Genomic DNA, 27915 nt, shown 5'->3' with positions numbered 1-27915 from the left:
GTCTTAACTATTCTATATGTTAAGTATGTCATGTCTTTAATGTGACTACAGTAAAAATGCTAACGGATTGTTTTTTTTTTTTTTTTCTTAAAGGACTAGACCGTCCATGAAAGAAGTGTAGTGAAAGGCTAGCCCAGCCAGATAATAAAATATAGAGTGAAAATAACTGTTTAATCAACTTGTAAGTAAGTAGACCAGAGGAACAGATTTGAGAAATAGATCTGAGTATACTTGGATAGCTAGTTTATGATGAAATGGGTATTACTCTATTCAGGGTCACCCATGATGTCAATTTTTTGTATCAGAGACCCCAGAGATTCCTGCATTACTAAATCCATTTGACATTTCTCAGTCATCATCTTACTTGACTTTTTAGCGTTTGACCTAGCTAATCACTCCTTCCTCTGAAACATCAAAGTACCATGGTCTTTTGGTTTTCTTCCTCTGTCTCTTCTCTCATTCTCTTGGTGATCTTATCCCATCTTAAGACTTTATTTATTTATTTTTTTCAACGTTTATTTTTTTTTGGTACAGAGAGAGACAGAGCATGAATGGGGGAGGGGCAGAGAGAGAGGGAGACACAGAATCAGAAACAGGCTCCAGGCTCTGAGCCATCAGCCCAGAGCCGGACGCGGGGCTCGAACTCACGGACCGCGAGATCGTGACCTGGCTGAAGTCGGACGCTTAACCGACTGCGCCACCCAGGCGCCCCCCATCTTAAGACTTTAAATATCCATCTCTATGCTGACAACTCTCCTATCTGTGTCTTCAGGAATGAAACACTCCTGAACTCTAGAAGTACATACTCAGTTGCTTACCAGTGTTTCCATTTGGACGTTAGTGGTGTCTCAAACTTGATGAGTTTTGGTCTCTAACAAGCCTCCTCCAAAGTGTTCTCTGACAGCCTTCCTCATCTCAGTAAATGGCCTTCCACTGGCTCAGGTAAAAAAAAAAACAAAAAACATTGCAGTATTTTAACTCCGCCTTTTCTGTCGCAAGCTAAGTTCAGTTCGAAATCATAGTCTCTCTACTTTAGGATGTAATTTAAAATCAGATTGTTATGTACTTCTTACTATTTACACTGCTGCTGTTTAGATTCAAGCATCCCATCTGGATTATTGCAGAATCCTTCTAACTGGTCTCCCTGATTCTTCTTTGCCTCCTCACCTGTTTAATTTAAAAAATTTTGAGCATTGTTAATTGTCTCATACTTAGCGAGGTATGTGAAATATGTACAGTTCAGCAATTTCAAAGTACAAATCCACATAAATAACACTGAGATCAAGAAATGGTCGCCAGAGTCCTGCTCCCATTACCTTTACTAATCATTATTGCCTCCATTCATCCTGTCCAGAGTTATTACCTCAACTTTTATGGTAATTTTTTATTTGCTTTGATTTACAGTTAAAAATCATGGTTTAGTGTTGCTTATTTTGACCTTCATGTAAGGTGAAAGGATATTCATTCTTTCGTTCATTCTTTTGTATATGGCTGTGACTCGTTGGCTTTAAGATTTATCCATATTCTTCGTAAATGTAGTTCATACATTTTAATAGCTCCTTAGTATATTAACTTATTCATTCTACTACCATTTGTGTTTAAAGACTTCTACCGTTGCCATTGATGCTGATATAAGCATTCTTATAGTTGTATCTCGATTTTAGGTTCTCAAGGGCACAGTTATGTCATAGGATGTACATACCTTCAGCTTTTTTAGGTAATGCCTGACTCTTCTGTAAAGAGGTTGCAGCAGTTTACACTTCTGTTTGTAATGTTTGAGAATTTCACTTGTTCCACATCCTTGCCAGCACCTTTATTAATATAATTATGCCAGTTTGCATGTGGTGTGATTTCTCATTGCATTTCCATGACTAATGAAGTTTAGCACCTTCTCATGTTTCTTCTTTTGTGGCATGCCTGTTCATCTATTTTGCCCATTTAAATTTTTTTAATGTTTATTTTTGAGAGAGAACGAGGGAGCACACAAACAGGTAAGGGGCAGAGAGAGAGGGAGACAAGAATCTGAAGCAGGCTTCAGGCTCTGAGCTGTCAGTGGAGAGTCTGATGTGGGTCTCGAACTCATGCACTGTGAGATCATGACCTGAGCCGAAGTTGGATGCTTAACTGACTGAGCCACCCAGGCACCCCTATCTTGCCCATTTTAAAAATTGTGGGTTTTTTTTTTTTCTTATTTTTAGGAGTACTTTGTATGTTCTGGATATAAGTTCTTTATCAGTTGTGTTGTACCTGTCTTCTCCCATGCTGTGATTTTGCAGTTTTCCTCCTCTTAATGCTAGCTTTCGAACAGATTTTTTGAAAAGTCTTTATTTTAAAATTCATACTTGCAGAATTCTTAACCGTGTGTGTGTGTGTGTGTGTGTGTGTGTGTGTGTGTGTGTGTGTGTTTTAGAGTGTGAGTGGGGGAAGGGCAGAGGAAGAGGGTAAGAGAGAATCTTAATTAAGCAGGCTCCATGCCTAGCACGAAACCCAATGAGGGACTTGATCTCAAGACTGTGAGATTATGACCTGAGCCAAAATCCAAGAGTCAGATGCTTAACTGACTGAGCCACTCAGGTACCCTAGAATTCTTAACCATTTGTGAGTGGGTGGTACATATCATGTCTCTTTACTGCTTAATGCTTTGGTATATAATTCTTAAGAATTAGGATATTTTCTTACACAACCAGTTATTCAAGGAGTATAACACTGACATAGTACTTCAAAAGAATTGTGGTAAAATACACAAAAAAGTTTACAGTGGTAAATTTCAGTTACATTTCTGTTGCATTAGGTGCAATCACATTTTTGTGCAACCATCACCACCATCTGTCTCCAGAATTTTTTCATCTATCCCAACTGGAACTTTGTACTTACTAAACACTAGCTTACCATTACCTGCTACTCCTAGTACCATTCTGTCTCTGTGAATTTGTGGAATCATATGTCATTTGTCTGTTTGTGACTGGCTTATTTCAGTTAGCATAATGTCTTCAGAGTTCATCCATGTTGTAACATTTATCAGCCTTCCTTTTTTTTTTTTTTTAATTTTTTTTTTCAACGTTTATTTATTTTTGGGACAGAGAGAGACAGAGCATGAGTGGGGGAGGGGCAGAGAGAGAGGGAGACACAGAATCGGAAACAGGCTCCAGGCTCTGAGCCATCAGCCCAGAGCCCAACGCGGGGCTCGAACTCACGGACCGCGAGATCGTGACCTGGCTGAAGTCGGACGCTTAACCGACTGCGCCACCCAGGCGCCCCTCAGCCTTCCTTTTAAAAAAAAATTTTTTTTTTTTTTAATTTACATCCAAATTAGTCAGCATATAGTGCAACAATGATTTCAGGAGTAGATTCCTTAATGTTCCTTACCCATTAGCCCATCCACCCCCCCCAATCCCTCCAGTAACCCTCTGTTCTCCATATTTAAGAGTCTCTTATGTTTTGTCCCCCTCCTTGTTTTTATATTATTTTTGTTTCCCTTCCCTTATGTTCATCTGTTTTGTCTCTTAAAGTCCTCATATGAGTGAAGTCATATGATTTTTGTCTTTCTCTGATTAATTTTGTTTAACATAATACCTTCTAGTTCCATCCACATAGTTGCACATGGTAAGATTTCATTCTTTTTGATTGTCAAGTAATACTTCATTGTATATATATACCACATCTTCTTTATCCATTCATCCATCAGTGGACATTTGGGCTCTTTCCATACTTTGGCTATTGTTGATAGTGCTGCTATAAACATTGGAGTGCATGTGTCCCTTTGAAACAGCACACCTGTATCCCTTGGATAAATACCTAGTAGTGCAATTGCTGTGTCGTAGGGTAATTATGTTTTTAATTTTTTGAGGAACCTCCATACTGTTTTCCAGAGTGGCTACACCAGTTTGCATTTCCACCAGCAGTGCAAAAGAGATCCTCTTTCTCCACATCCTCTCCAACATCTGTTGTTACCTGAGTTGTTAATGTTTACCGTCTGACAGGTGTAAGGTGGTATCTCATTGTGGTTTTGATTTGTATTTCCCTGATGATGAGTGATGTTGAGCATTCTTTCATATGTCTGTTGGCCATCTGTATGTCTTCCTTAGAGAAGTGTCTATTCATGTCTTTTGCCCATTTCTTCACTGGATTATTTGTTTTTTGGGTGTTGAGTTTGGTAAGTTCTCTGTAGATTTTGGATACTAACCCTTTATCTGATATGTCGCTTGGAAATATCCTCTCCCATTCTGTTGGTTGCCTTTTAGTTTTTATCAGCCTTCCTTTTTAAGGCTTATTAGTGTTCTTTTGTATGATACACCACATTTGTATATCCATTCATTGGTCAGTGAACACTTGAGCTGTTTCCATCTTTTGACTATTGCACATAATACTGCAACAAATGTTGGTGTACAAATATTTCTTTGAATCCCTGTGTTTGTTTTTTGGGGCATACACCTAGGAGTGGAATTACTGGATCAAATGTTATTTCTCTTTAATATTTTTAGGAAAAATCAGGCTGTTTTACGCAGTGGCATGTCAGGAAAAAATTCTGGTCTTGTATAATTCTTTTAAAATGTCGACTTAGGTTTGTCATTATTTTGAGTAGTTTTGCATCAATATTTATATGGGATGTTGATTTGTAGTTTGTTTTTGTAGTGTCTTTGGCTTTGGTATTAAGGTAATGCTGGGCCTTAAGAAGTGTTCCATTTACTTTAATTATTTTGGAAGTATTTGAGAGGGATTGGTTTTAATCCTTCTTGAAATGTTTGGTAGAATTCACTAGTGAAGCCATTTGTTATTGATTTAGTCTTGGTAAGTTGTTTCCAGGAATTGTCCATTTCATCTAGGTTATCCAATGTGGTGTAGAATTGTTCATAGGGCTCTTATGTATGTATGTATGTGTTTATTTTTATTTCTTGTAAAATTGGTAGTAACACCCCCATTTTCATTTCTTATTTTAGTAATTTGAGTCCCTTTTTCTTAGTCCACCTAGCAAAAGATATGTCATTTTTACCAGTCTTTTTGAAAAATCAACTTTTGGTTCCCTTGTGGAGTGTGTGTATATATCTATCTATATCTTGCTTTTCTATTTTTCATGTATCTCTGTGCTGATCTCTGCTAACTTTGGATTTAGTTGGTTCTTCTTTTTTCCTTAAGGTATAAAGTTATGTTATTTGGGATTTTTCTTCCCTGTTGTGTTTTCACTTCAGTTTGTCTCAGGCTATTTTCCTGTTTCATGTGATTTTTCTCTTTGACACTCTTTTTTTTAAGTTTATTTTCTTTTATTATTTTTTTAATTTACATACAAGTTAGTTAGCATATAGTGCAATAATGATTTGAGGAGTAGAATCCAGTGATTTATCACTTATATATAACACCCAGTGCTCATCCCAACAAGTGCCCTCCTCAATGCCCCCTGTCCATTTAGCCACATGCCCCCAACCAAAACCCCTCCAACAACCCTCAGTTTGTTCTGTGTATTGGAGTCTCTTAATGTTTTGTCTGCCTCCCTGTGTTTATATTATTTTTGCTTCCCTTCCCTTATTATCATCTGTTTAGTGTCTTAAATTCCACATATGAGTGAAGTAATATAATATTTGTCTTTCTCTGACTAATTTCACTTAGCAAAGTACACTGTAGTTCCATCCACATTGTTGAAAATGGCAAGATTTCGTTCTTTTTGATTGCTGAGTAATATTCCATTGTATGTATGTATATGTGTGTATGTATGCACACACACACCCCCCACATCTTCTTCATCCATTCATCAGTTGATGGACATTTGGGCACTTTACATACTTTGGCTATTGTCAGTAGTGCTGCTATAAACATTGAGGTGCATGTGCCCCTTGAAAACAGCACTCCTATATCCTTTGGATAAATACCTAGTAGTGCAATTGTTGGGTCATAGGTTAGTTCTATATCTCATTTTTGAGGAACCTCCATACTGTTTTCCAGAGTGGCTGCACCAGTTTGTGTTCCTACCAACAGTGCAAATGGGTTCCTCTTTGTCTACATCCTTGCCAACATCTGTTGTTGCCTGACTTGTTCAATTTAGCCAGGTGTGAGGTGGCATCTCATTGTGGTTTTGATTTCTGTTTCCCTAATGATGAGTGATGTTGAGGTCTTTTCATGTGTCAGCCATCTGGTGTCTTTGGAGAAGTGTCCATTCATGTCTTTTGCCCATTTTTTCACTGGGTTTTTTTTTTTGGGGGGGGGTGTTGAATTTGGTAAGTTCTTTATAGATTTGGGATACTCACCCTTTATTTGATATATCATTTGCAAATATCTTCTCCCATTCCATCACCTTTTAGTTTTGCTGATTGTTTCCTTTGCCATGCAGAAGCTTTTTATCTTGATGATGTCCCAGTAGTTAATTGCTTTTGTTTCCCTTGCCTCTGGAGTCATGTTGAGTGGGAAGTTGCTGCCTCTTAGGTCAAAGAGGTATTTGCTAGGATTTTGATGACTTCCTGTCTTTCGTTTAGGTCTTTCTCTATTTTGAGTTTATTTTTGTGTATTGTGTAAGAAAGTGATCCAGGTTCATTTTTCTGCATGTCGCTGTCCAGTTTTCCCAGCACCATTTTGCTGAAGAGACTGTCTTTATTGCATTGGATCTTCTTTCCTGCTTTGTGAAAGATTAGTTGGCCATATGTTTGTGCTCACATTTCTGGGTTCTCTATTCTTTTCCATTGATCTCTGTGTCTGGTTTTGTGCCACTACCATACTGTCTTGATAACAACTTAGTAATAGATCTTTAGGTTTGGAATTGTGATGCCTCCAGCTTTTGTTTTCTTTTTCAGGACTGCTTTGGCTGTTTGGGGTCTTCTCTGGTTCCATACAAATTTTAGGATTCTTTGTTCTAGCTCTGTGAAGAATGCTGGTGTTATTTTGATAGGGAGACACAGTGGTTTTTAAAAAGTGTGATGTTTAATTTTCACATACTTGAATTTTCCAGCTCTTCTTCTTTTTCTAGTTTCATTCATTGTGATTTCAATACTAAAAACTGTTTTATCATCTTAAAAACATTTTTTTTAATGTTTGTTTGTTTGGAGAGGGGGCAGGGGGAGAGAGAGAGAGAGGAAGAGATAGAATCCCAAGCAGGCTTTACGCTGTCTGTGCTGAGCCCAGTGGAGGGCCTGATGTCATGTACTGTAAGATCATGACCTGAGCTGAAATCAAGAGGTTAGAAGCTTAACCAAATGAGCCACCCAGACGGCCCATCTTTTTAAATTTATTAAGACTTGTTTTATGTGTGCCCAATATGTAATCTACCTTTGTAATACTTTTTGTCTACCATTCAGATTCTGGTTTGGTCAGTTGTCCAAATGATGTCCTTTATATCATTTTCTTTTTCCAGTGCAGGATCCATTTGGAGATCACATATTGCATTTAGTTGTCCTATCCTATTAATGTCCCTTAATCTGGAGCATTTCTTCAGATTTTGTCATGGTGCTGACATTTTTGAAGGCTACAAAAACAAATTATTAGGTTGTTCCTCAGTTGTGTTTATCTGATGTTTCCTTATGATTAGATTCAGGTTGGGTAACCCAGTCTGTCTGCTACATAAGCAATGTATCTTGGTCAGTTGATCACATCTAGAGACAAATGATGTCTATCTTCCCCTCACTGGCAATATTAATTTGATTACTATTCATTGAAGGTGTTATTTGGTTTCTTTGTGGTATAGTTACTGTTTTTGTTTTTTTTTTTTTGGTAACTAATAGTCATTGGGAGATACTTTGACATCATCCAAGCATGCTATTCCACATTATACTTTCCTCCTTGATTTAGCATCTATTGAAGATACTTGTCCAAACCAGTTTTCACAAAATTGATATTTATCAACTGTACCATTTGTCATCCATCTCTAAGGAAGAGCCCTATATTCTTGGGCATTTGTTTATTTCATGGATTTATTATTATTTTTTTCTTAGTGTGTGAATAAGTAGGGAAGGGACAGAGGGAGAGAGAATCTTAAGCAGGCTCCATACCCAATTCAGAGCCTGATGCAGGGCTGAAATCTTATGATCATGAGATCATGACCTGACTGGAAATCAGGAGTCGGACTCTTAACTGAGCCATCCAAGTTCCCCTCATGGATTTATTATTAATGTGGGTTCATGGATTTCCTATTTTACTCAGTGGTTTCTAATTCATTGTTAGCATTATTTGTTTTCATGCTCAAATTGCCTTTCTCTTAGTGGGAGTCCATTTAGGTTTGCTTCTGTGTCCTTTTGATATGAGAACCAAAGTGAAATTTATACTTTATGGGTAATGTGTTTTAGTTCTTGAAGAACTTTTTTCAACCTCAAAGTCATGAAGATTGTTTATGTTTTCTAAAAGCTTATTTTGCCTTTTACATTTATGTTTAATTCTAGTTGGAATTAAAATTACGCATAGTATGAAATAGAGGCTAGTTTCATTTTATTCAGCATGGTTACCTAGAGCCTTTTATTGAAAAAAAAAAGTCCTTTCCTACTCCGCAGCACCACATGTATCACGAACCAAGTGTTTGTATACAAGAGTGTTTCAGTGAGCTCTTTTGCTCTGTTTGCTTGTCTGTGTGCCAGTACCACACTGTCTTCATTACACTGGCTGCATAACAAATGCTGGCACAGCAAGTTGTCCCTCCTTATTCTTCTTCAAGTGGCATGGGATATTCTTGGCTCTTTGCATTCCCACATTTTTTGCAACTTGGAGGCATAATTGTATCATGAACTGCACATATTTAAGTTGTGCAGTTTGAGTTTTGACACATGTATACAGTTGTGAAGCCATGACCACGGTCAAGATAATAAACATAGCCACCAACCCCCTAAAGTTTCCTCCTGTATTTTTGTAATCCATTTCTCCTACCTCTCAGCCCTGTCTTTAGGTAAATATTCATTTGCTTTCTATCACAATAAACCAATTTGCATTTTCTAGAATGTTGCATAAACAGAATCATACAAAATGACATTTTCCATGTATAAAACATACAAAAACTGTATACCTTTTTGGGGGGGGTGGAATGGGTGGATGCTGGCTCTTTTCACTTGGGATAATTATTTTGAAATTCACCTGTTGATGGACGTTGGGTTGTTTTCCAGTTTGTGACTGTTACAAATAATGCTTCTGTGAACATTTATTTATAAGTCTGTGTGGAATAGGGAAGAAAGATCTTTCTAGTAGCATTCCAAACCAAGGATCCATAAAATAGACTGATAAAACACACATAATAGTCTAAGGACTAATTCCTCAGTACACAAAAACAAATTTCCAATAGAAAAATGGGCAAAGAAAGTGAACAGTGAGCTGAGAGAGATGACTCTAGTAAGATATTTACTGTAGAAATGCTTGTTATAGCAAAATACTGGACATATTCTAAATGATTTTTGGTAGGTGACAAATTATTATATATATCCTACTATACTGATAGGGAATGGTTTTCAAGAAGATTCAAAACTGTGTAGAACACTGGAAAGAAAATAAAAGGACAGATTATCTATCTATCTATCTATCTATCTATCTATCTATCTATCTATCTATTATTCTTCACATATGTATGGATGTTTTGTAAGGAGAGAAACTGATAGTAGTTGCCTTTGGGGAGGGAAATTAGAGGCCTGGAAATAAGGGCTTGGATATAGACTTACATTCTACTGTTCTTCTATTCTTTTTAAGTTTTTTACACTATACCTTTATCTTAAAAGTTTTTTATTGATTATTTTTGAGAAAGACTGAGTGCGAGTAGGGGAGGAGCAGACAAAGAGGGAGAGTCTCAAGCAGGCTCTGCGCTGTCAGTGCAGAGTTGTTGTGGGGCTTGAACTCCTGAAGCTATGAGATCATGACCTGAGCTGAAATCAAGAGTCAAATGCTTAACCAGCTGAGCCACTCAGGCGCCCCTCCCTTCATCTTTAAATTAGAAACTAAAAAGTTTGTCACCCTCTTGAAACACCAAAGCATTGATTATCATGGTCTTCAAATGGCTTCACTTATGATGGTTGGTTAATTTTAGGTAAACTGTATACTGTCACAGTGACTCAGTTTCCTCATTTATAAATGGGGGTGATAATAGTACCTAGACTTTAAGGACAGAATCCCATGAAGTGCTTTAGAAAAATGGTGGTGCCCAGTGATCTCTGAATAAGGCCGCTGTTAAGGTGTTTACAGATGAATGACCCTGAAATGTTAGCCACATGGCTGATAATTTTGCTGAGACAAAACCATGCAGTGAAGATTTTGTTAGTTGTGGTACCTGGCTGGCTCAGTTGGTAGAGCATACGACTCTTGATCTCGAGGTTCTGAGTTCAAGCCCCATGTTGGATGTAGAGATTACTGAAAAATAAAATATTTGGGGGAAAAAACAATTTTGTTGGTAGTGAGACAAGGAAACTTTGAGTCTTTAGTTTGGATAGGTATCTTTGAGTGACCTCCTAATCTGGTTCTGTCCCCACACCACTAACTTCTCTGCATTTGTCTTGGCTGTGTAAATTCTAAGGCTCCATGTAGCTCTGGTGTTCTGAGACTGATTCTTTTGGAATTCTGATTTTAGGACACCTCCTACCTATTCATCACTGGCCCAGATGTTGTGAAGTCTGTCACCAATGAGGATGTTACTCAGGAGGAGCTCGGTGGTGCCAGGACCCATACCACCATGTCAGGTTAGAGGCCTTGAGGGTCATCTTACTGTTTTTAAACACTGAGAAGCGGGCACTGCCCAAGAGAATAGTTATAATGTTTTATAAATATCACTTAATTGAGAATTTGAGAAGGCTGTGGTATGGTATATTTACTGTAGATATAATAATAAAGATAGGTTTAGTAGCTCAAATTTGTTAAAACAAAAACAGTTACTACTAAAGCTTTGATATTATTTAAAATTTTAAAAGTAACTGGAATGGTGGTTCTAACATTTGACCTTTAAAAAAAATAGTGTGACTTTAAAAAAAAATTTTTTTTTAATGTTTATTTATTTTTGACAGAGAGAGAGAGAGAGAGAGAGAGAGAGAGAGAGAGAGAGAGAGAGCGAGAGAGCACGAGCAGGGGAGGGGCAGAGAGAGAGGGAGACACAGAATCCGAAGCAGGGTCCAGGCTCTGAGCTGTCAGCACAGAGCCTGACACGAGGCTCGAACTCAGACCGTGAGATCATGACCTGAGCCGAAGTCGGACGATCAACCAACTGAGCCACCCAGGTGCCCCTAGTGTGACTTTTTTTAATCCAAAGTTGGGTATGTCTGAGATGGCAGTGTTACCAATTGCTTTTGGTCAGGTACAGTCATAATGTGATGGTCATGGCCCACATTTTCACCTCTTTGGGGTTATGTGTTACACATGCTGAATTGAAAATGTGTAAAGATTGTTCTGTACATAGGTGTTGAAACAAAGGGTATTGTTTATGTAGAGTGGCATAGAATTGGGTGCAGGGAATGAACCTGACATTAATGAAGACATTTGTTGTTAGAGTGATATTTGGAATTTCATATTTTCTTGGAAGAAGACACCAAGTTGTGTAAGGATTGTCTATGACACCAGAAGCAGTATAACTGAAGGCAGGAGAAATTGCCTCTTGGAAAGATTTCAAAGCAGTGAGAAGCCGGTGTGACCAATTTATACATTTCCTCTCCCACCTCAGGTTGGCATCAACTTTGACTCATTCCTTTCCCTCAGCCGTCAGCTCTGTTTAGCAGTCTCCAGCACACAGCTAGAATCAGAACCTTCTCATTGCTGATTCTCCCACAGCTGGTCCTCTCACTCTTGTCTCAGGGCTTAAATGGCAGCAGTATTTTTTATTTATTTTTAGAGCGTGTGAGCGGGGGAGAGGGGCAGAGAGAGAGAAAATCTTAAGCAGGCTCCATGCTCAGTGCAGAGTCTGATGCAGGGCTTGATCTCGCGACTGTGAGATCATGACCTGAGCTGAAATCAAGAGTCGGACTCTGAACTGACTGAGCCACCCAGGCACCCCAGATGTTTTTCTTTTTCACTGGGATCTAAAATAATGTTAAGTATTGGTGACATCTGAGGTATTCACCTGTATATCTCCAGAGCAAGACCTATACATATTTTTTTTCTTTTTAAAACAGCTTTATTGAGGTACAGTTTACATTTTATATTTGTGACATACTCATTTAAAGTATATAATTCAATGATTTTATGTGCTTAGTGTTTTTCAGTTATCACCACAACTTTAGAACCTTTTATTGCCCCTCAAAGCCCTGCATCCATTAGCATATGCTCCCCATATTCCCCCAAATAGTCTACCTCTAGGCAGTCACTGATCTACCTTCTATTCCTTTGTCTAGGAGTCATGTGATAATGGTCTTTTGTGAGCGGTTTCTTATATTTAGCATAACATTTTTAAGGTTAATCCATGTTGCAGCATGGATCAGTACCTCATTTTTATTGCTGGATAATATTTCAGAGTAGGAATATACCACATTTTATTCATTCATCACTTAAACACTTGGATTGCTTCCACATTTTGGCTGTCGTGAACATGCTGCTGTAAACATTCATGTACAAGTTTTGTGTGACATGTTTTTGTTTCCCTTGGAGTGGAGTTTCTAGGTCAAATGGTAACTCTCCCTTTTTGAGGAACTACCATGCTATCCTTCAAAGTGGCTGCACCAATTTATAAGTATTTCTTGAATAAAAGAATTCTGTGTTGAACACGAAACATTCATTCAACATATATATTCATTGAGTGCCTGTGTGTCAAGCATTATTCTATGTGCTAGGAATACCTTTGTGAAAGAAACAAAGATCCCTGCCCATATGGGGTTATATTCTAGTACAGGATGTAGACCATAAATAAACTTAAAATAAGGAGATTGTATAGTATGGTAGAAGATAATCTGTGCTCTGGAAAAGTAGAACAGGGCCTGGGGTTGCTGTAGTTTGAAATAGGGTAGTAAGAGCAGGCCGCACTGTGAGGGTAACAGTTGAGCAGATCTGAAGGAGTTAACTGCATGAACAGCAAAGGGAGAAAAGCTGCAGGCAGAGGGCATAGGCAATGCAAAGGCCCTGAGGAAGGGAAGTGGCTGGCATGTTGAGTGAACAGCAAGAGGGTGTTTGCAGACATGACATAATCTGGCTTAAAAAGCCCAGTTTGGCTGCTGTGAGAAGAGATGGTAGGGGAAATGGTGGAAGCAGGGATTCTGGGAGAGAGTTTCTGGCCCTACTTTGTCATGTCTGTGGCGTTATTTGGCCGTTCTGTGATTTCAGAGTATTCTTGAGGAATGATGGCTTCATTCCTCACTAGGGCAGGTGGTTCCCCACCTTCCCCTCCACCGTTGCTGAGTACCATGACATTATGTGCCAGCCATTATTCTTTTATTTTTTTGTTTTGCAGCTGTATTGAAAGCTAAGTGACCTGTAGTGAGGTGTAATTCTTGATGTGGGACTATAGTGGTTTAAGATGGGCCTGTTCTCTACCCTGTTAGAGCTGATATTCTAGAGGAGATGTCATGCAGGAAACAAGGAAATGGACAGACCAGTGCTGCAGGGAAGGGTATGAAGAGAGCTCCCACAAGGATGGGGAGGCACATGAGGGCTGCAGGGAATAAAGAAAGGAGTGACCCTGCAGAGGTGTGGGTACAGAGCAGAGGGAACAGATTGCATAAATTGGAGGTCAGCCTGAAGATGTGTGGTATCCCATCCTCACAGAGGTGTTCCTACGGTCTCCTGCCAACATGCCCTAGGAGTGGCAGGTGGACACGAAACAGCATCTGTGGGCTGACAGGTGTCTAGGCCTATTATAGCCCCTCTGTTTTTTTCAGGTGTTGCCCACAGAGCTTTTCAAAACGATGTTGATGCCTTGTGTAATCTCCGGGAGTTCTTCAACTATCTGCCCCTCAGTAACCAGGACCCAGCTCCCATCCGTGAATGCCATGATCCCAGGTGAGTTACAGGCCAGGGCACCAGCTCTCGTTGTGCAGGTTGACTTACCCTTTTCTGGCTCCTCTGCCCTGGCAGCACCTCCAGGCTCTGCCCTATTGGGCATCTTGGAGTGGATTGTGGAGTGGAGCCAGCGAGGCTCCTAGGTTTTGGCATGGTGGTGGCATGTCTGGGTACAGGAGCAAAGACAAGAAAAATTTTATTTGTATTCATTTTTTTTCCTCTCTGTAATATCTGAAAAATAACTTGGGAGTAAAAAGTGCCCCCACCCCCAGTTCTGTAAGTCTTGATTTGTCCAGAATTGGAAATATTTTTTGTTCTGCCATGAAATGTGAAATGATGTAGACAGCGTGCCCTTTTGAAAATGTGCTTATGCCCACCTGCTTGTGGCCAGAGGCCCGGGCAGTCCAGGGGAAGGTGTATTGTTGGCCACGTAGTAAACACTTTCTCCTTATTATTGGGGCACTGCCTCATGGGGTTACATCATCAAGTGAGCCAGAGGCTCATTTGGGGAACTATTGTTCCAGATCTCTGGCTGTTTTCTTCTCCATTCTGTTTCCATTCTGAGATTCAAACTTCAGACTCCAACTACTTCAAACTCACTTGGCCTGGACTTTGTTTTGCAGAAAAAATTTAGAATTCTGTCTCCTAGTAAGAAGCCATTTTTAGACACTGTTCTGTGGAATGGACCTGAGCTTCCACATGCCTCAGCCCCACTCTTCAGGGGACCTAACCAGTGGTATATTATGTGTAGGCTTGAAAAGGAAGGTGGTCATAGGCCCAGAACGATGGACACAGCGTCCTTTTCTGAGCAACTGTACTATTTGGGATTCTTGAAAAATTTATGACATCATTTGAAGGTATTAGGGCCCAGGGGCTTAGGAATGACTGAATAGCCTGCTTAGCTCCAGTCATATCTCCTCTCCATTGATCCAAGAGTAGCTGTATGTATAAGTAGCAAATGAAAAATAAGGGAGGACTTTATCTGGTAGGGCTGTACCCAGTATCCCCCTATGTGGAGTTCTCTGGGAAGTTGGGCTTGAGGCATGTGGCTTTTACCAAAGTCAAACCTCAGCCCAGCTGTACATGTCAGGGCCAGAACAGTCCCTGCCTGCCTGCATGAGCAGGAGGGGATGAGAGCATGTGGGAGAGTGACACATTGCTGCTGAGCCCTCCTGTGGTGTGGGTGTGGGCCCTGTCAGGCTTTCTGCTCAGCCACAAAGGTGCATGAGGAAGCAGAACGCCATGAGCCTGGGTGACTAGTTAGTCCTCAGTGATTCTCCCCACCAGGGGGGCTGCAGTTTTACTTTCTTAATATTTAGTTTTTAAAAATTAAATGTACTGTATCTCATTTTTTTATTGAGAGAAAGAAAGTATGAGCACAAGAGAGGAAGGGCAGAAAGAGAGGGAGGGAGAGAACCTTAAGCAGGCTCTGTGCTCAGAGCAGAGCCTGACATGGGACTTGGATCTCATGAGTTCACGACCTTAGCTGAAATTAAGAGTCAGATGCTTAAACGACTGAGCCACTCAGGCACCCCAGTTTTGCTTTTTTAAAAAGGAGCTTTAGCAGGTTTATTTTCCAACAGGGAATATGAACCCACAATGTTGAGTAACAGAACTCTGCCTTTGCATTTCCAAGTCCTTGTTCTTTTATTTTCAGTGTCTCAGAAAGTGAGAGTAGGACTTGCTAGGACAGTGTCTTGTTCACTACAGTGTCCTGTAGTGCCCCATACTGTACCTGGAATGTAGGAGGTATTCAGAGGGGATAAATGAAGGAACCACATTGAGGAGAATAAGCTCGTTTCTTCCCTCTGAATGAAAACAAAGATCTTTTGGGTTAATATGAAACTCCTTTCACTTTGATATGGTGGTAAGAAAGGAATGCATCTTTTGGGACTACTTTGCAAGCCCAGCAGGGACAGAATCAGCTCTGCTCCCACGTTTCTCCCATCCTCCAGCCACAGAAGGCAAATGGCTCTTCCTGTCTTGATTGTATCTGCTTCTTTTTCTGTCCAAAGTGACCGTATGGTTCCTGAGCTTGACACAATTGTCCCCTTGGAATCGACCAAAGCCTACAACATGGTGGACATCATACACTCTGTAAGTGCCACATCTGCTGGTTTTGTCTGTGCTAGCTCAGCCACATCCATGGTCCTGTGCTTTGGCATATGAAGGAAGTGCCAAATCCACAGGCTTTAACATTGGGCAACAGAGGCAGAGCATGGGTTGGGCACAGAACAGGGGCCACTCGTTAGTGTGTTCTAGGAAGAAATAGTGGCGGTAGCCTTTCTACTGCTTCTCCTGGACCTGAGGGCTGGGGGTAGGAGGAGCCACTTGGGTCAGGAGGTTTCAGGGGTCTTTAGACAGCACTGTGAGGTGCAGGGAGAAGAGTCGATGACCCCAAAGTCTGGAGTCGAAACCAGGGAGTCTTTTTGTTAGGTATCTTTGGAATCTTATGCCTAGAGGGCATTTGTTTCTCTAGAGATACACAAGGTATCCTTTGACAAGTTAGAGGGGGAATGTGTGGTTCTGAGGAGGATAAGAGTCATTTGCACCACCTTTTTCTCAGTGTGGCGTATTCCCGGATCATTAAGTGAAACAGTGTTGGGGCAAGCTGGGACACGGCCATTGTCTCCTGCACATTCTTAGGTGCATGCTGTGCTCTCAGCAGTCCTTGCTTGATGTGCCCAAGAGCCATCTGTGTTCCAACCTTTCCCAGACTTCGGGCTACCCTTCTCCTGTATTTTGGGGAACCAGCATGAGCCAGCAGCAGTGGCCAGATTCAGCTCCTCCTCATTGCTCAGCTCTTCAGCCTGTTGAGCACCATTTGAGCTGTGAAAAATATACCTCGCTAGGAGCATGCCCTTCTCTGACCTCAGCCTTCAGGACTCTCCATATCTGCATACTTGCCCCTGTCTCCCTCCCACTGCCTCTGCTCCCTGACTCTCCAGTTCCACTCTTCCCATTCCTCTGGAGCCCCTAGTCCTCCTGGCCTCTGCCTTTTTGGTCCAGCTTGGATTCTGCCATTCTGCTGGATACTAATGACCAGGCACTGTTCTCAGTGCTGTAACTATAGGACACCATGAAGGGTAAAATCCCTGCCTCAGGAACTTCACTGTGTGATGGAGAGAGATGGAGAGCAAAAGTATACATGACATTGGTAGTTTTAAGTCCAAGAAAAGTTTTAAGTTTAAAGAAGGTAAAATAGGGTCTCTGTCATCAGGTCCCCTGATTCTCCTTTTGCTGCATCCCACTGTCCTTCCATGTCTCCCCAGACTTACAGAATGAGGTTCCTCTACCTGAACTTCTGACACCATCCTTCCCCATCTGGGGTCTTGCTTACTTGATTGATTTGTATAAATCTCTTAACTTCTCCCTTTAACTTGTCCCGCTAGCAAAACCCCCTCTTAACCCATATCTGTGTTTAATTGCTGTCCAAGTCTTTTTCTTCCTTTTCATTTAAACCTCTTTTGTCTCTTTTTTCCTCCTCACTGGAATTTGGCTTTTGGTTGTCTCCCTCTCTAGCTACATGCATATCATTGCAAATGGCAAGGTTTCATTCTTTTTCATGACTGAATAATATTCCTGTGTGTGTGTGTGTGTGTGCGTGCGCGTGCACGCACGCGTGCGCATGCATGTGTGTGTGTACACACACATTTCTTTATTCATCTATCAATGGGCTGCTTCCATATCTTGGTTAATGTAAATACTGCTGCTATAAACATAAGGGTACATGTATTCCTTTGAATTAGCGTTTTATGTTTTTTGGGTAAATACCCAATAGTGCGATTGCTGGATTGTAGGGTAGTTCTATTTTTAACTTTTTGAGGAGCCTCCATACCATTTTCCATAGTGGCTGCACCACTTTGTATTCCCATTGAGTGCACACGAGGGTTCCTTTTTCTTTTTAAAAAAAAAAATTTTTTTTAACCTTTATTTATTTTTGAGACAGAGGGAGACAGAGCATGAACGGGGGAGGGTCAGAGAGAGGGAGACACGGAATCTGAAACAGACTACAGGCTCTGAGCTTTCAGCACAGAGCCCGACGCGGGGCTCGAACTCACGGACCGTGAGATCATGACCTGAGCCGAAGTCGGATGCTTAACCGACTGAGCCACCCAGGCGCCCTGAGGGTTCCTTTTTCTTTACATCCTCGCCGACACTTGTTTCATTCTGACAGGTGTGAGGTGATATCTCATTATAGTTTTGATTTGTATTTCCCTGATGATGTATGATGTTGAGCATCTTTTCTTGTGTCTGTTGGCTATCTGGATGTCTTCTTTGTGAAATGTCTATTCATGTGTTCTGCCTACTTTTTAATTGGATTATTTGTTCGGGTGTGTTGAGTTGTATAAATTCTTTACATAGTTTGGATACTTTGTTTACATGCATATGCTGATCAGCAGTCAGATTAAGATTCAAGGGGGTACAACCTTAAACTTACACAGTATTATGTGTCAATTATATCTCAGTACAGCTGGGAAAAGATTCAAGAGGAATCCTCTGAAGCTCTCAGGAACTCTGTTGCTCTTGCTGTTTGGTATGCTGGGCTGCAAACTTTAGCTTTATCAGATATGTCATTTGCAAATATCTTCTATTCAGTAGGTTGCCTTTTGTTTTTGTTGATTGTTTCCTTCACTGTGAAGAAGCTTTTCATTTTGATATAGTCCCAATAGTTTATTTTTGCTTTTGCTTCCCTTGCCTCAGGAGATCTATCTAGAAAAATGTTAGTTGGTATGGCCAATGTCAGAGACACTACTGCCTGTGTTCTCTCTTAGGATTTTTAAGGTTTCTGGTCTCCTATTTAGGTTTTAATCCATTTTGAGTTTATTTTTGTGTATGGTGTAAGAAAGTGGTCCACTTGCATTCTTTTGCATATAGCTGTCTGGTTTTCCCAATACCATTTGTTGAAGAGACTGTCTTTTCCCCATTGCATATTCATTCCTCCTTTATCGAAGATTAATTGACTATATTGTGGGTTTATTTCGGGGTTTTCTATTCTGTTCCATTGACCTATATGTGTATTTCTATATACCATATGACAACTGGTGTTACTACAACTTTGTAATATAATGACAAGTCTGGAATGGTATCATCTCCAGTTTTTTTCTTTTTCAAGATTGTTTTGGCTATTTGGATATCTTCTGTGGTTCCATACAAATTTTAGTATTGTTCTAGTTTGGTGAAAATGCTGTTGGTATTTTGATAGGGATTGCATTAAATCTGTAGACTGCTTTGAGTAGTATAGACATTTTAGCAATATTCTTATAATCTATGAGCATGGAATGTCTTTCCATTTCTTTGTGTCCTCTTGAAATTCCTTCGGAGTACAGGTCTTTTACCTCTTTGGTTAAGTTTATTCCTAGATATTTTATTGGTTTTGGTGCAATTGTAAATGGGATTAATTTCTTAATTTCACTTTCTGCTGTGTCATTATCAGTGTATAGAAATGCATCAGATTTCTGTATGTTGATGTTGAATCCTGTGACTTTACTGAAATTGTTTATCAATTGTGGTAGATTTTGGTGGAGTCTTCAGAGTTTTCTATGTATAGTATCATGTCATCTGCAAATAGTGAAAGTTTACTTCCTTCCCAATTTGGATTTTATTTATTTATTTATTTACTTACTTATTTAGATGTCTAATTGCTGTGGCTAGCACTTCCAGTACTATGTTGAATAAAAGTGGTGAGAGTGGACATCCCTGTTTGTTCCTGACCTTAAGGGAAAAGCTCTCCATGTTTTCCCATTGGGTATGATGTTAGCTGTGGGTTTTTACATGAGGCCTTTATTATGTTGAGGTATGTTCCCTCTGAAACTACTTTGTCAAGGGCTTTTATCATGCATGTACTTTGTCAAATGTTTTTTCTGCATCTATTGAAATGCTCATATGGTTTTTATCCTTTCTTTTATTGATTGTTTTACAAATGTTAAACCACTGTTGTAACCCAGGAATAAATCCCACTTCATCATGGTGTTTGATTTTTTTTTTTTTTAATGTAATGTTGGATTCAGATTGCTAGTATTTCACTTTTTATACTTTCGAGACCTATGGTCTCTTTCCCACTCAAAGAGTCCTCTTATATTTCTTGCAGGGCTGCTTTAGTAGTCATGAACTCCTTTCGTATTTGTTTGTCTGGGAAACTCTTTATCTCTCCTTCTATTCTGAGTGATGGCCTTGCTGGATAGCATATTCGTGGCTGCAGATTTTTCTCTTTCAGCACTTTGAATATGTCATGCCACTTCCTTCTGGTCTGCAGTTTTTCCTTAAAAATCCACTGATGTTACGGGGTTTCCCCTTATATGTAACTATTTTTTTTTTCCTCTTGGTGCTTTTAAAAGTTTTTCTTTGCACTGCTTTTGCCATTTTAATTACTGTGTGTCTTGGTGTGGACTGCCTTGTGTTGATTTTTGGGGGCAGGGGGTGCTCTCTGTACCTTTTGCATCTGGATATCTGTTTCTTTCCCAAGATTAGTGATGTTTTTAGCTATTACTTCTTCAAATAAATTTTCTGCCTGCTTTGTCTCTTCTTGTGGATCTATAATGCAGATATGATTATGCTTGATTGAGTCACCGAGATCTCAGACTGTTTTCAATTTGCATAATTTTTTTCCTTTCATTTATTCAGCATGGTTACTTTCCATTACTCTGTCTTCCACATCAGTAATTCATTCCTTTATCCAGTCTATTTATTCCATCAAGTTTATTTTTAATTTCACTTATTGTGTTCATAATCTCTGATTCAGTCTTTCTATCTTTGTGTTTTTAAAGTTTTTAAAAAATTTATGTTGAGAGAGCACAAGCATGAGTGGGGGAGGGGCAGAGAGCAATGGGGAGAGAGAGAAAATCCCAAGCAGGCTCTGCACTGTCAGCTTAGAGCCCAATGAGGGTCTCAGACTCCCAAACCATGAGTTAATAACCTGACCAAAATCAAGAGTCTGACACTTAACTGACTAAGCCACCCAGATGCCCCTAGTCCTTATCTCTTTGTTAAGGGTCTGACTAATGTCCTCTACTCTTTTCTCAAGTTCAGTGAGTATCTTTACCATGACTTTATATTCTCTATCAGGCATATTAGTTATATCCATTTCACTTAAGTCTCTTGGTATGGTTTTGGCCTATTCTGTCATTTGGGACATATTCCTCTGTCTCTTCATTTTATCTAACTCTGTGTCTTTTTCTGTGTGTTAGGAGAATCAGCTACGTCTCATGTTCTTAAAGGTAATAGCCCTATGAAGAAGAGATCCTGTAGTGCCCTGCAGTGTAGTGTCCCTGTTCGCCAGAGCCTGGTGTTTTAGGGGTGTCTCCTGTTTGTGTTGCGTATGCTCTTCTATTGAGTCTTGGTCTCTTTTTCCTTCAGTCTAGTTGTCTGCAGAGACTGTCTTTGCCTATTGTGGGCACTGTTTCATCCCCAGCAGGGCTGGGATGTATTTTAACCAGGTGTGTGCCGGTCTGCTTATAAAATGAGACCTGCCACTGCTGCCAGAACTGAGGTCCTGCAAAATGTACCATTTGGGAGACGAGTTGGTGTGGTTTGTGCCAGTCTTCTGGGGGACTGAAGCAAGACTGACTGGGATGGGCAGATCCACTGAAGCACAGAGAGGGTGGGGCTTGGTGTAAGTAAGTTTGTGTCCTCACTGCAGTGATCCCCGTAGGTTGCCCTGTGTTTGTGCTGGGGAGTGTGGGGGAGAGCAATGGCACATAATAGCTCCTTTGTTCTTGGAGGGGTCTCCCTTTGATCCCTCTGTCTCTGGGCCTTGCTCTGAGATGAGTAAATCACTCTCCCTCCTGTCTGCCCCAGCAGTTTTCAAACTGCTTTTTCCAGGCTGTATATCTGAGGGCTGTTGTGCTGTATTGTTAAGGGTGGGGAAATCTAATTCCTAAGCCCTCCTGGCTCTCCCAGAGCCCAGCCCTCCAATTTTAAAAATTCCAGGCTTTGGGGCACCTGGGTGGCTCAGTCAGTTAAGTGTCTGACTTAGGCTCAGGTCACGATCTCATGGTTCATGAGTTGGAGCCCCGCATGGGGCTCTCTGCTGTTAGCATGGAGCCTACTTCAGATCCTGTCTCTCCCTCTCTCTCTGCCCCTCCCCTGCTTGCTTGTGTGCTCGCTCTCTCTCTGTGTGTCTCAAAAATAGATAAGTATTAAAAAATAATAAAATAAGAATTCCATGCTTCAAGTCTTACTGGTTTTAAGAACTCAAAAAATTCAGCCCTTTTCATTTAAAAAATTTTGTTTTAGTTTAGAGAGAAAGCAGGAGTACGGGAGAGGGGAAGAGGAGTAGAGAGAAAGAGAATCTTAAGCATGCTTTATACTCAGTGTAGAGCCTGACATGGGGTCAGTCCCATGACCCTGAGATGATGACCTGAGCCAAAATCAAGAGTTGGGTGTTCACCTGTGGACTCCAGCCCTTCTCACTTACAAAGCCAAATATTATGGGGATCATCTTCCCTGTGTGGGCTCCTCAGTGTGAAAGTGTTTTTCACCCTTGTCCAGCCACTGGCTTTCTCACCACCATGGATGGCCACAGTCCGTTTCCCTTCTGACAGTGTCTTTACCCTTCCTACCTTCTTTGATGTGTCTTCTTTTCTACCTTTAGTTGTGGAGTTTTGGCCAGTCTTCAGGTTGTTTTCTGGATTATTTATGCTAGTATGAATGTTACTGTGTTGTATATGTATGGGACGAGGTGAGCTTAGGGTCCTTCTACTTTGCCATCTTCTCCAAATGGTAATTACATGAAAATAGTTCTATCTTTTCCTTGGCAATTATTTTTGCCCTTTATTTTTTATTAAGAAATTTTTTTCTTAACATTTTTATTTATTTTTCCGAGACAGAGCATGAGTGAGGGAGGGGCAGGGAGAGAGATGGGGACACAGAATCTGAAGCAGGCTCCATGCTCTGAGCTGTCAGCACAGAGCCTGACACGGGGCTTGAACCCACCAACTGTGAGATCATGACCTGAGCTGATATCAGATGCTCAACCGACTGAGCCACCCAGGCACCCCAATTTTTGATTATTTTTTAATGTAGGCTCCATGCCCGTCTTAGGGCTTGAACTCACGAACCCAAGACCAAGAGCACAAGTCACATTCTAGTGAATAGGCCAGATGTGCACCCCCATGCCCTTTCTTTGTCTTGTCCAGTTGAGTTGTCTATATCTCCAAAATTTTTTTCATGTTTATTTATTCTGAGAGAGAGATAGAGCATGAGCAGGGGAGGGGCAGAGCGGGGGAGAGAATCCCAAGCAGGCTCCACGCTGTCCATACAGAGCCCATCAATGGTTTCAAACTCATGAATCATGAGATCATGACCTGAACTGAAATCAAGAGTCAGACGCTTAACTGACTGAGCCACCTAGTGCCCCTGTAGCTCCAGATTTTATCACAGTGACGAGTAATGGTTGTGATAGTGGGCATATTTGTCTTGTTCCTAACTTCAGAGAGACTGCCATTAGTGTTTTCTGATTTTATCTTTTTTTCATGTTAACAAAGCTATGACTGGTTTCTATTTTAATTTTTGTTCTTGTTTGCCTGTTTTTTCTTAAATCAAGGAAGTATTGATTATCTTTTAAATGCTTTCAGCATTTATGGAAATGATCTTTTTTCCCCCTAGATCTATTTATAAATTTATCTTAATAGATTTACTAATATTAAACTCTTCTTACATTCCTGAGTAAAAGGAATTTGATATTTTGTTAATATCTTATTTTGGATATTTGCATCAATGTCATGTGATATGAGCTGATTTGCTGATTTTTTTTTGAGGTATTTAAAAAATTTTTTTATGTTTATTCATTTTTGAAAGAGAGAGACAGAGCACAAGCAGGGGTGGGGTGGAGAGAAAGGGGGATGCAGAATCTGAAGCAGGCTCCAGGCCCTGAGCTGTCAGCACCAGAGCCCGACGTGGGGCTCAAACTCACGAACCGCGAGATCATGACCTGAGCCAAAGTCGGATGCTCAACTGACTGAGCCACCCAGGCGCCCCATTTTTTGATGTATTTTAAACTTGGGTTTTTTGGTATCCATGGTGTGCTTATTTCATGTATTAGTCTGTTAGCGCTGCCATAACAAAATTCCAGAGACTGGATTGCTTAAACAACAGAAATTAATTTTCTCATATTTCTGGAGGCTAGAAATCCAAGACCAAATTAACAACAGGCTTAATTTCTGGCGAGGCTTGTCTTCCTGGGGGTGTAGATGGCTTTCTTCTTGCTGTTTCCTGTTGTAGCCTTTCTTCTGTGTGTGCGAGGAAAGAACTCTCTGGTGTCTCTTTCTCTTATAAACACACCAGTTCTGTCATATTAGGGCACCACCCTTATGACCTCATTTAAATAACTTTATCTCCTTAAAGGCTCTCTTACCAAATACAGTCACATTGGGGGTTAGGCTTCAACCTATGAATTTGGAATGGTGAGAACACAATTAAGTTCATTAAGTGTCCTAAAAGAATTTGCAGATTTTCTATGTTCTAATAATTTAAATGGCATTGGGATTATCTGCTCTTAAAAGATACGGTAGAGGTTCTCTTGTGAAATTGTCAGGACCTAGTGTCTTTTCTGTAAGGGAGGAGTGGCTTTTTGATAACTTCCTCTAGTCTTTAATGTTAATGGCTCTTTAAACTTTATCTTTGGGATCAGATGAGGTAAATTTGTAAAAAAAAAAAAAAATTATTCTAGGTATTCCATTTTATCTGCATAGGGTTTTGCACTGTAGTCTCACAAGTTTAATGAAATCTATTACAGTGGTTTTCTCTGATATTTCTTGTTTTAGCTTTTTTTTTTTTTTAAGTGGGGTATGGTTAACACAAAGTTACATTAATTTCAGGTGTAGAACATAATGAGTTGACAACTCTGTACACTATGCTGTGCTAATAACCACATGTGTAGCTGCCATCTGTCACTATAGAATGCTGTTCCAATACCTTTGACTGTATTTCCTGTGCTGTACCTTTCATCCTCATGAATTATTCATTCCACAACTGGAAACCTATACCTCCCATTTGCCTTCACCCATTTGGCCCATTACTTACACCCCTGCCCGCTGGCAACTACCAGTTCTTTGTATTTATAGGTCTGTTTCTGATTTTTGTTTGTTTTGCTTTTTAGATTCCACATATAAATGAAATCCTATGGTATTTGACTTTGACTTAAGTCACTTTCTAGGTCCACCTATATTATCACAAATAGCAAGATCTCTCATTCTTTTTTTTTTTTTTTTTTAATTTTTTTTTTTCAACGTTTATTTATTTTTGGGACAGAGAGAGACAGAGCATGAACAGGGGAGGGGCAGAGAGAGAGGGAGACACAGAATGGGAAACAGGCTCCAGGCTCTGAGCCATCAGCCCAGAGCCTGACGTGGGGCTCGAACTCATGGACCGCGAGATCGTGACCTGGCTGAAGTCGGATGCTTAACCGACTGCGCCACCCAGGCGCCCCATCTCATTCTTTTTTTTAATATTTTGAGAGAGAGAGAGAGAGATGGGGGTGGGGGAGAAGAGAGGCAGAAAGAGAGAGAGAGAGAGAGAGAGAGAGAGAGAGAGAGAGAGAGAGAGAATCTTAAGCAGGCTTTATGCTGTCAGTGCAGAGTCTGATGTGGGGCTCAGTCTCACGAACCATGAGATCATGACCTGAGCTGAAATCAAGAGTCAGATGCTTAACTGACTGAGTCACCCAGGTGTCCCTGGAACATATGGTATTTCTATTTTTAATTTTTTGAGGAACCTCTATACAGTTTTCCACAGTGGCTGCACCAGTTTACTTTTTCATCAACAGTGCAAAAGTGTTCCTTTTTCTCTGTATCCTTGCCAACACTTGTTATTTCTTGTCTTCTTGCTACTATCCATTCTAACAGATGTGAAGTGATATCTCATTGTGGAAATGATTTACATTTCCCTGATGAGTGAAGTTGAGCATCTTTTCATGTGTCTGTTAAGTCTGTATGTCTTCCTGGAAAAATGTCTATTCAGATCTCTTTTTTAATTGGATTGATAGGTTTCTTGGTGTGGAGTCAAAGAAGTTCTTTCTACAGTTTGGATATTAACCCCTTGTTGGATATATCATTTGCAAATGTCTTTTCCCATTCAGTAGGTTGCCTTTTATTTTTGTTGATGGTTTCTCTTGCTGTGCAAAAGCTTTTTTATTTTGGTATAGTCCCAGTAGTTTATTTTTGTTTTCCTTACCTGAGGAGACACATCTAGACAAATGTTGCTAAGGCTGATGTCAAAGAAATTACTGGCTACGTTTTCTTCTAGTAGTTCCTTATTTTCAGGTCTCATATTTAGTTCTTTATTTAAGTTTATTTTTGTCTATGATGTAAAAAAGTGGTTGAGTTTCATTCTTTTGGATGTAACCGTTCAGTTTTCCCAGTGCCATTTATTGAAGAGACTGTCTTTTCCCCATTTATTGCATAAGTGAGAGTTTATTTCTGGACTTTCTATTCTTCCATTGATCTATGTGTCTGTTTTTGTGCCAGTACCATCCTGCTTTGCTTATTATAGTTATGTGATACAGTTTGAAATCTGGGATTGTGTTACTCCCAACTTTGTTCTTTTTTTCTCAAGATTGTTTTGGCTATGTTTAATATGAATTTCAGGATAATTTATTCTAGTATTGTGAAACATACAATTGGTATCTTTGATAGGGATTGAATTGAAACTGTAGATTGCTTTGGGTAATGTGGGTATTGTAACGATAGTAATTTTTCCAGTCCATGAGCATAGAATACATTTCTATTTGTTTGTGTCATCTTTAGTTTCTTTCATCCGTGGTTTATTTATTTGTTTATTTTTAATGTTTGTTTATTTTTGGGGAACAGAGCACAGGTGGGGGGGGGGACAGAGAGAGTGAGAGAAGGCGACATAGAATCCAAAGCAGGCTCCAGACTCTGAGTTGTTAGCACAGAGCTGGACGTGGGGGTCAAACCTACAAGCCATGAGAACATTACCAGAACCTAGTTGGATGCTTAACTGACTGAGCCACCCAGGTGCCCCATCATCTTTTATCAGTGTTTTAGTTTGCAGGGTACTGGTCTTTCACCTCCTTGCTAAGTTCATTCTTGTGTATTTTATTCTTTTTGGTGCAGTTATAAATGGAATTTTTTTAATTTCTCTGCTACTTTGTTACTAGTATATGGAGATACAAGAGATTTCTTTGTATTTTGCATCCTGTGACTGCTGAATTCATTTATTCTAATAGTATTTCAATGGAGTCTTTAGGATATTCTATGTGTAATATCATTTCAGCTGCAAATAATGACATTTCACTTCTTCCTTATAATTTTGATGCCTTTTATTTCTTGTCTGATTGCTGTGGCTAGTACTTTCAATACTATGTTGAATAAAAATGAGAGTGTAGATTTCCAACTTGTACCTAATCTTAAAAAACTCTCAGTTTTTCACCATTGAGTATGATGTTAGCTGTGGGTTTTTCTTGTATGGGTTTTATTATGTTGAGGTATGTTCCCTCTAAACTCATTTTCTTGGGTGCCTGGGTGGTTCAGTTGGTTGGGAGGCTGACTCTTGATTTTGGCTCAGGTCATGATACCACAGGCGTGAGTTCAAGCCCTTCAGTGGGCTTTGTGCTCACAGTGTGAAGCCCGCTTTGGATTCTCTGTCCCCCTCTTTCTGCCCCTGCCTGGCTCATGCTCGCTTGCCCTCCCTCCCTCCTTTTCCCCCTCTCTCAAAAATAAATAAACGTTAAAATTTTTTTAAACTAATTTTCTGGAGTTAAAAATTTTTTTTCAAATGTTTAAATTCTAGTTAGTTGACATACAGTGCAATATGGTTTCATGGGTAGAATTCAGTGATCCATCAAATATATACAACATCCAGTGCTCATCATAACAAGTACCCTCCTTAATACCCATCACCCATCTAGCCCATCCCCCATTCACCTCCCTCCATCAACCCTCGGTTTGTCTCTATTGTTAAGAGTCTTTTTTGGTTTGTTTCCCCTCTCTCTTTTCTCCCCACTCCCATGTGTTCATCTCTTTGGTTTCTTAAATTCCACATATGAGTGAAATCATATGGTATTTATCTTTCTCTGACTTATTTTGCTTAGCATAATATACT

The 27915-nt window shown here is 40.0% G+C and overlaps 1 protein-coding gene across 6 annotated transcripts in view; it reads left to right on the top strand.

Annotated features, from left to right (window-relative positions):
* Positions 1-27915, top strand: part of PCCB (propionyl-CoA carboxylase subunit beta) — a 98919-nt gene that overhangs the window by 46873 nt on the left and 24131 nt on the right. For all 6 annotated transcript variants that reach the window (XM_045036410.1, XM_045036408.1, XM_011286135.4 and 3 more), the window contains 3 exons: positions 10511-10619; positions 13734-13854; positions 15870-15951. In XM_045036410.1, the coding sequence (XP_044892345.1) occupies positions 10511-10619; positions 13734-13854; positions 15870-15951 (312 nt within the window). The remainder of the gene's footprint in view (positions 1-10510; positions 10620-13733; positions 13855-15869; positions 15952-27915) is intronic.

This window comes from Felis catus, chromosome C2 (genome assembly GCF_018350175.1).
Source record: "Felis catus isolate Fca126 chromosome C2, F.catus_Fca126_mat1.0, whole genome shotgun sequence".
Lineage (NCBI taxonomy): Eukaryota > Metazoa > Chordata > Mammalia > Carnivora > Felidae > Felis > Felis catus.
Note: the sequence above shows the minus strand (reverse complement) of the source record. Positions and strands in the feature narration are given on the sequence as shown.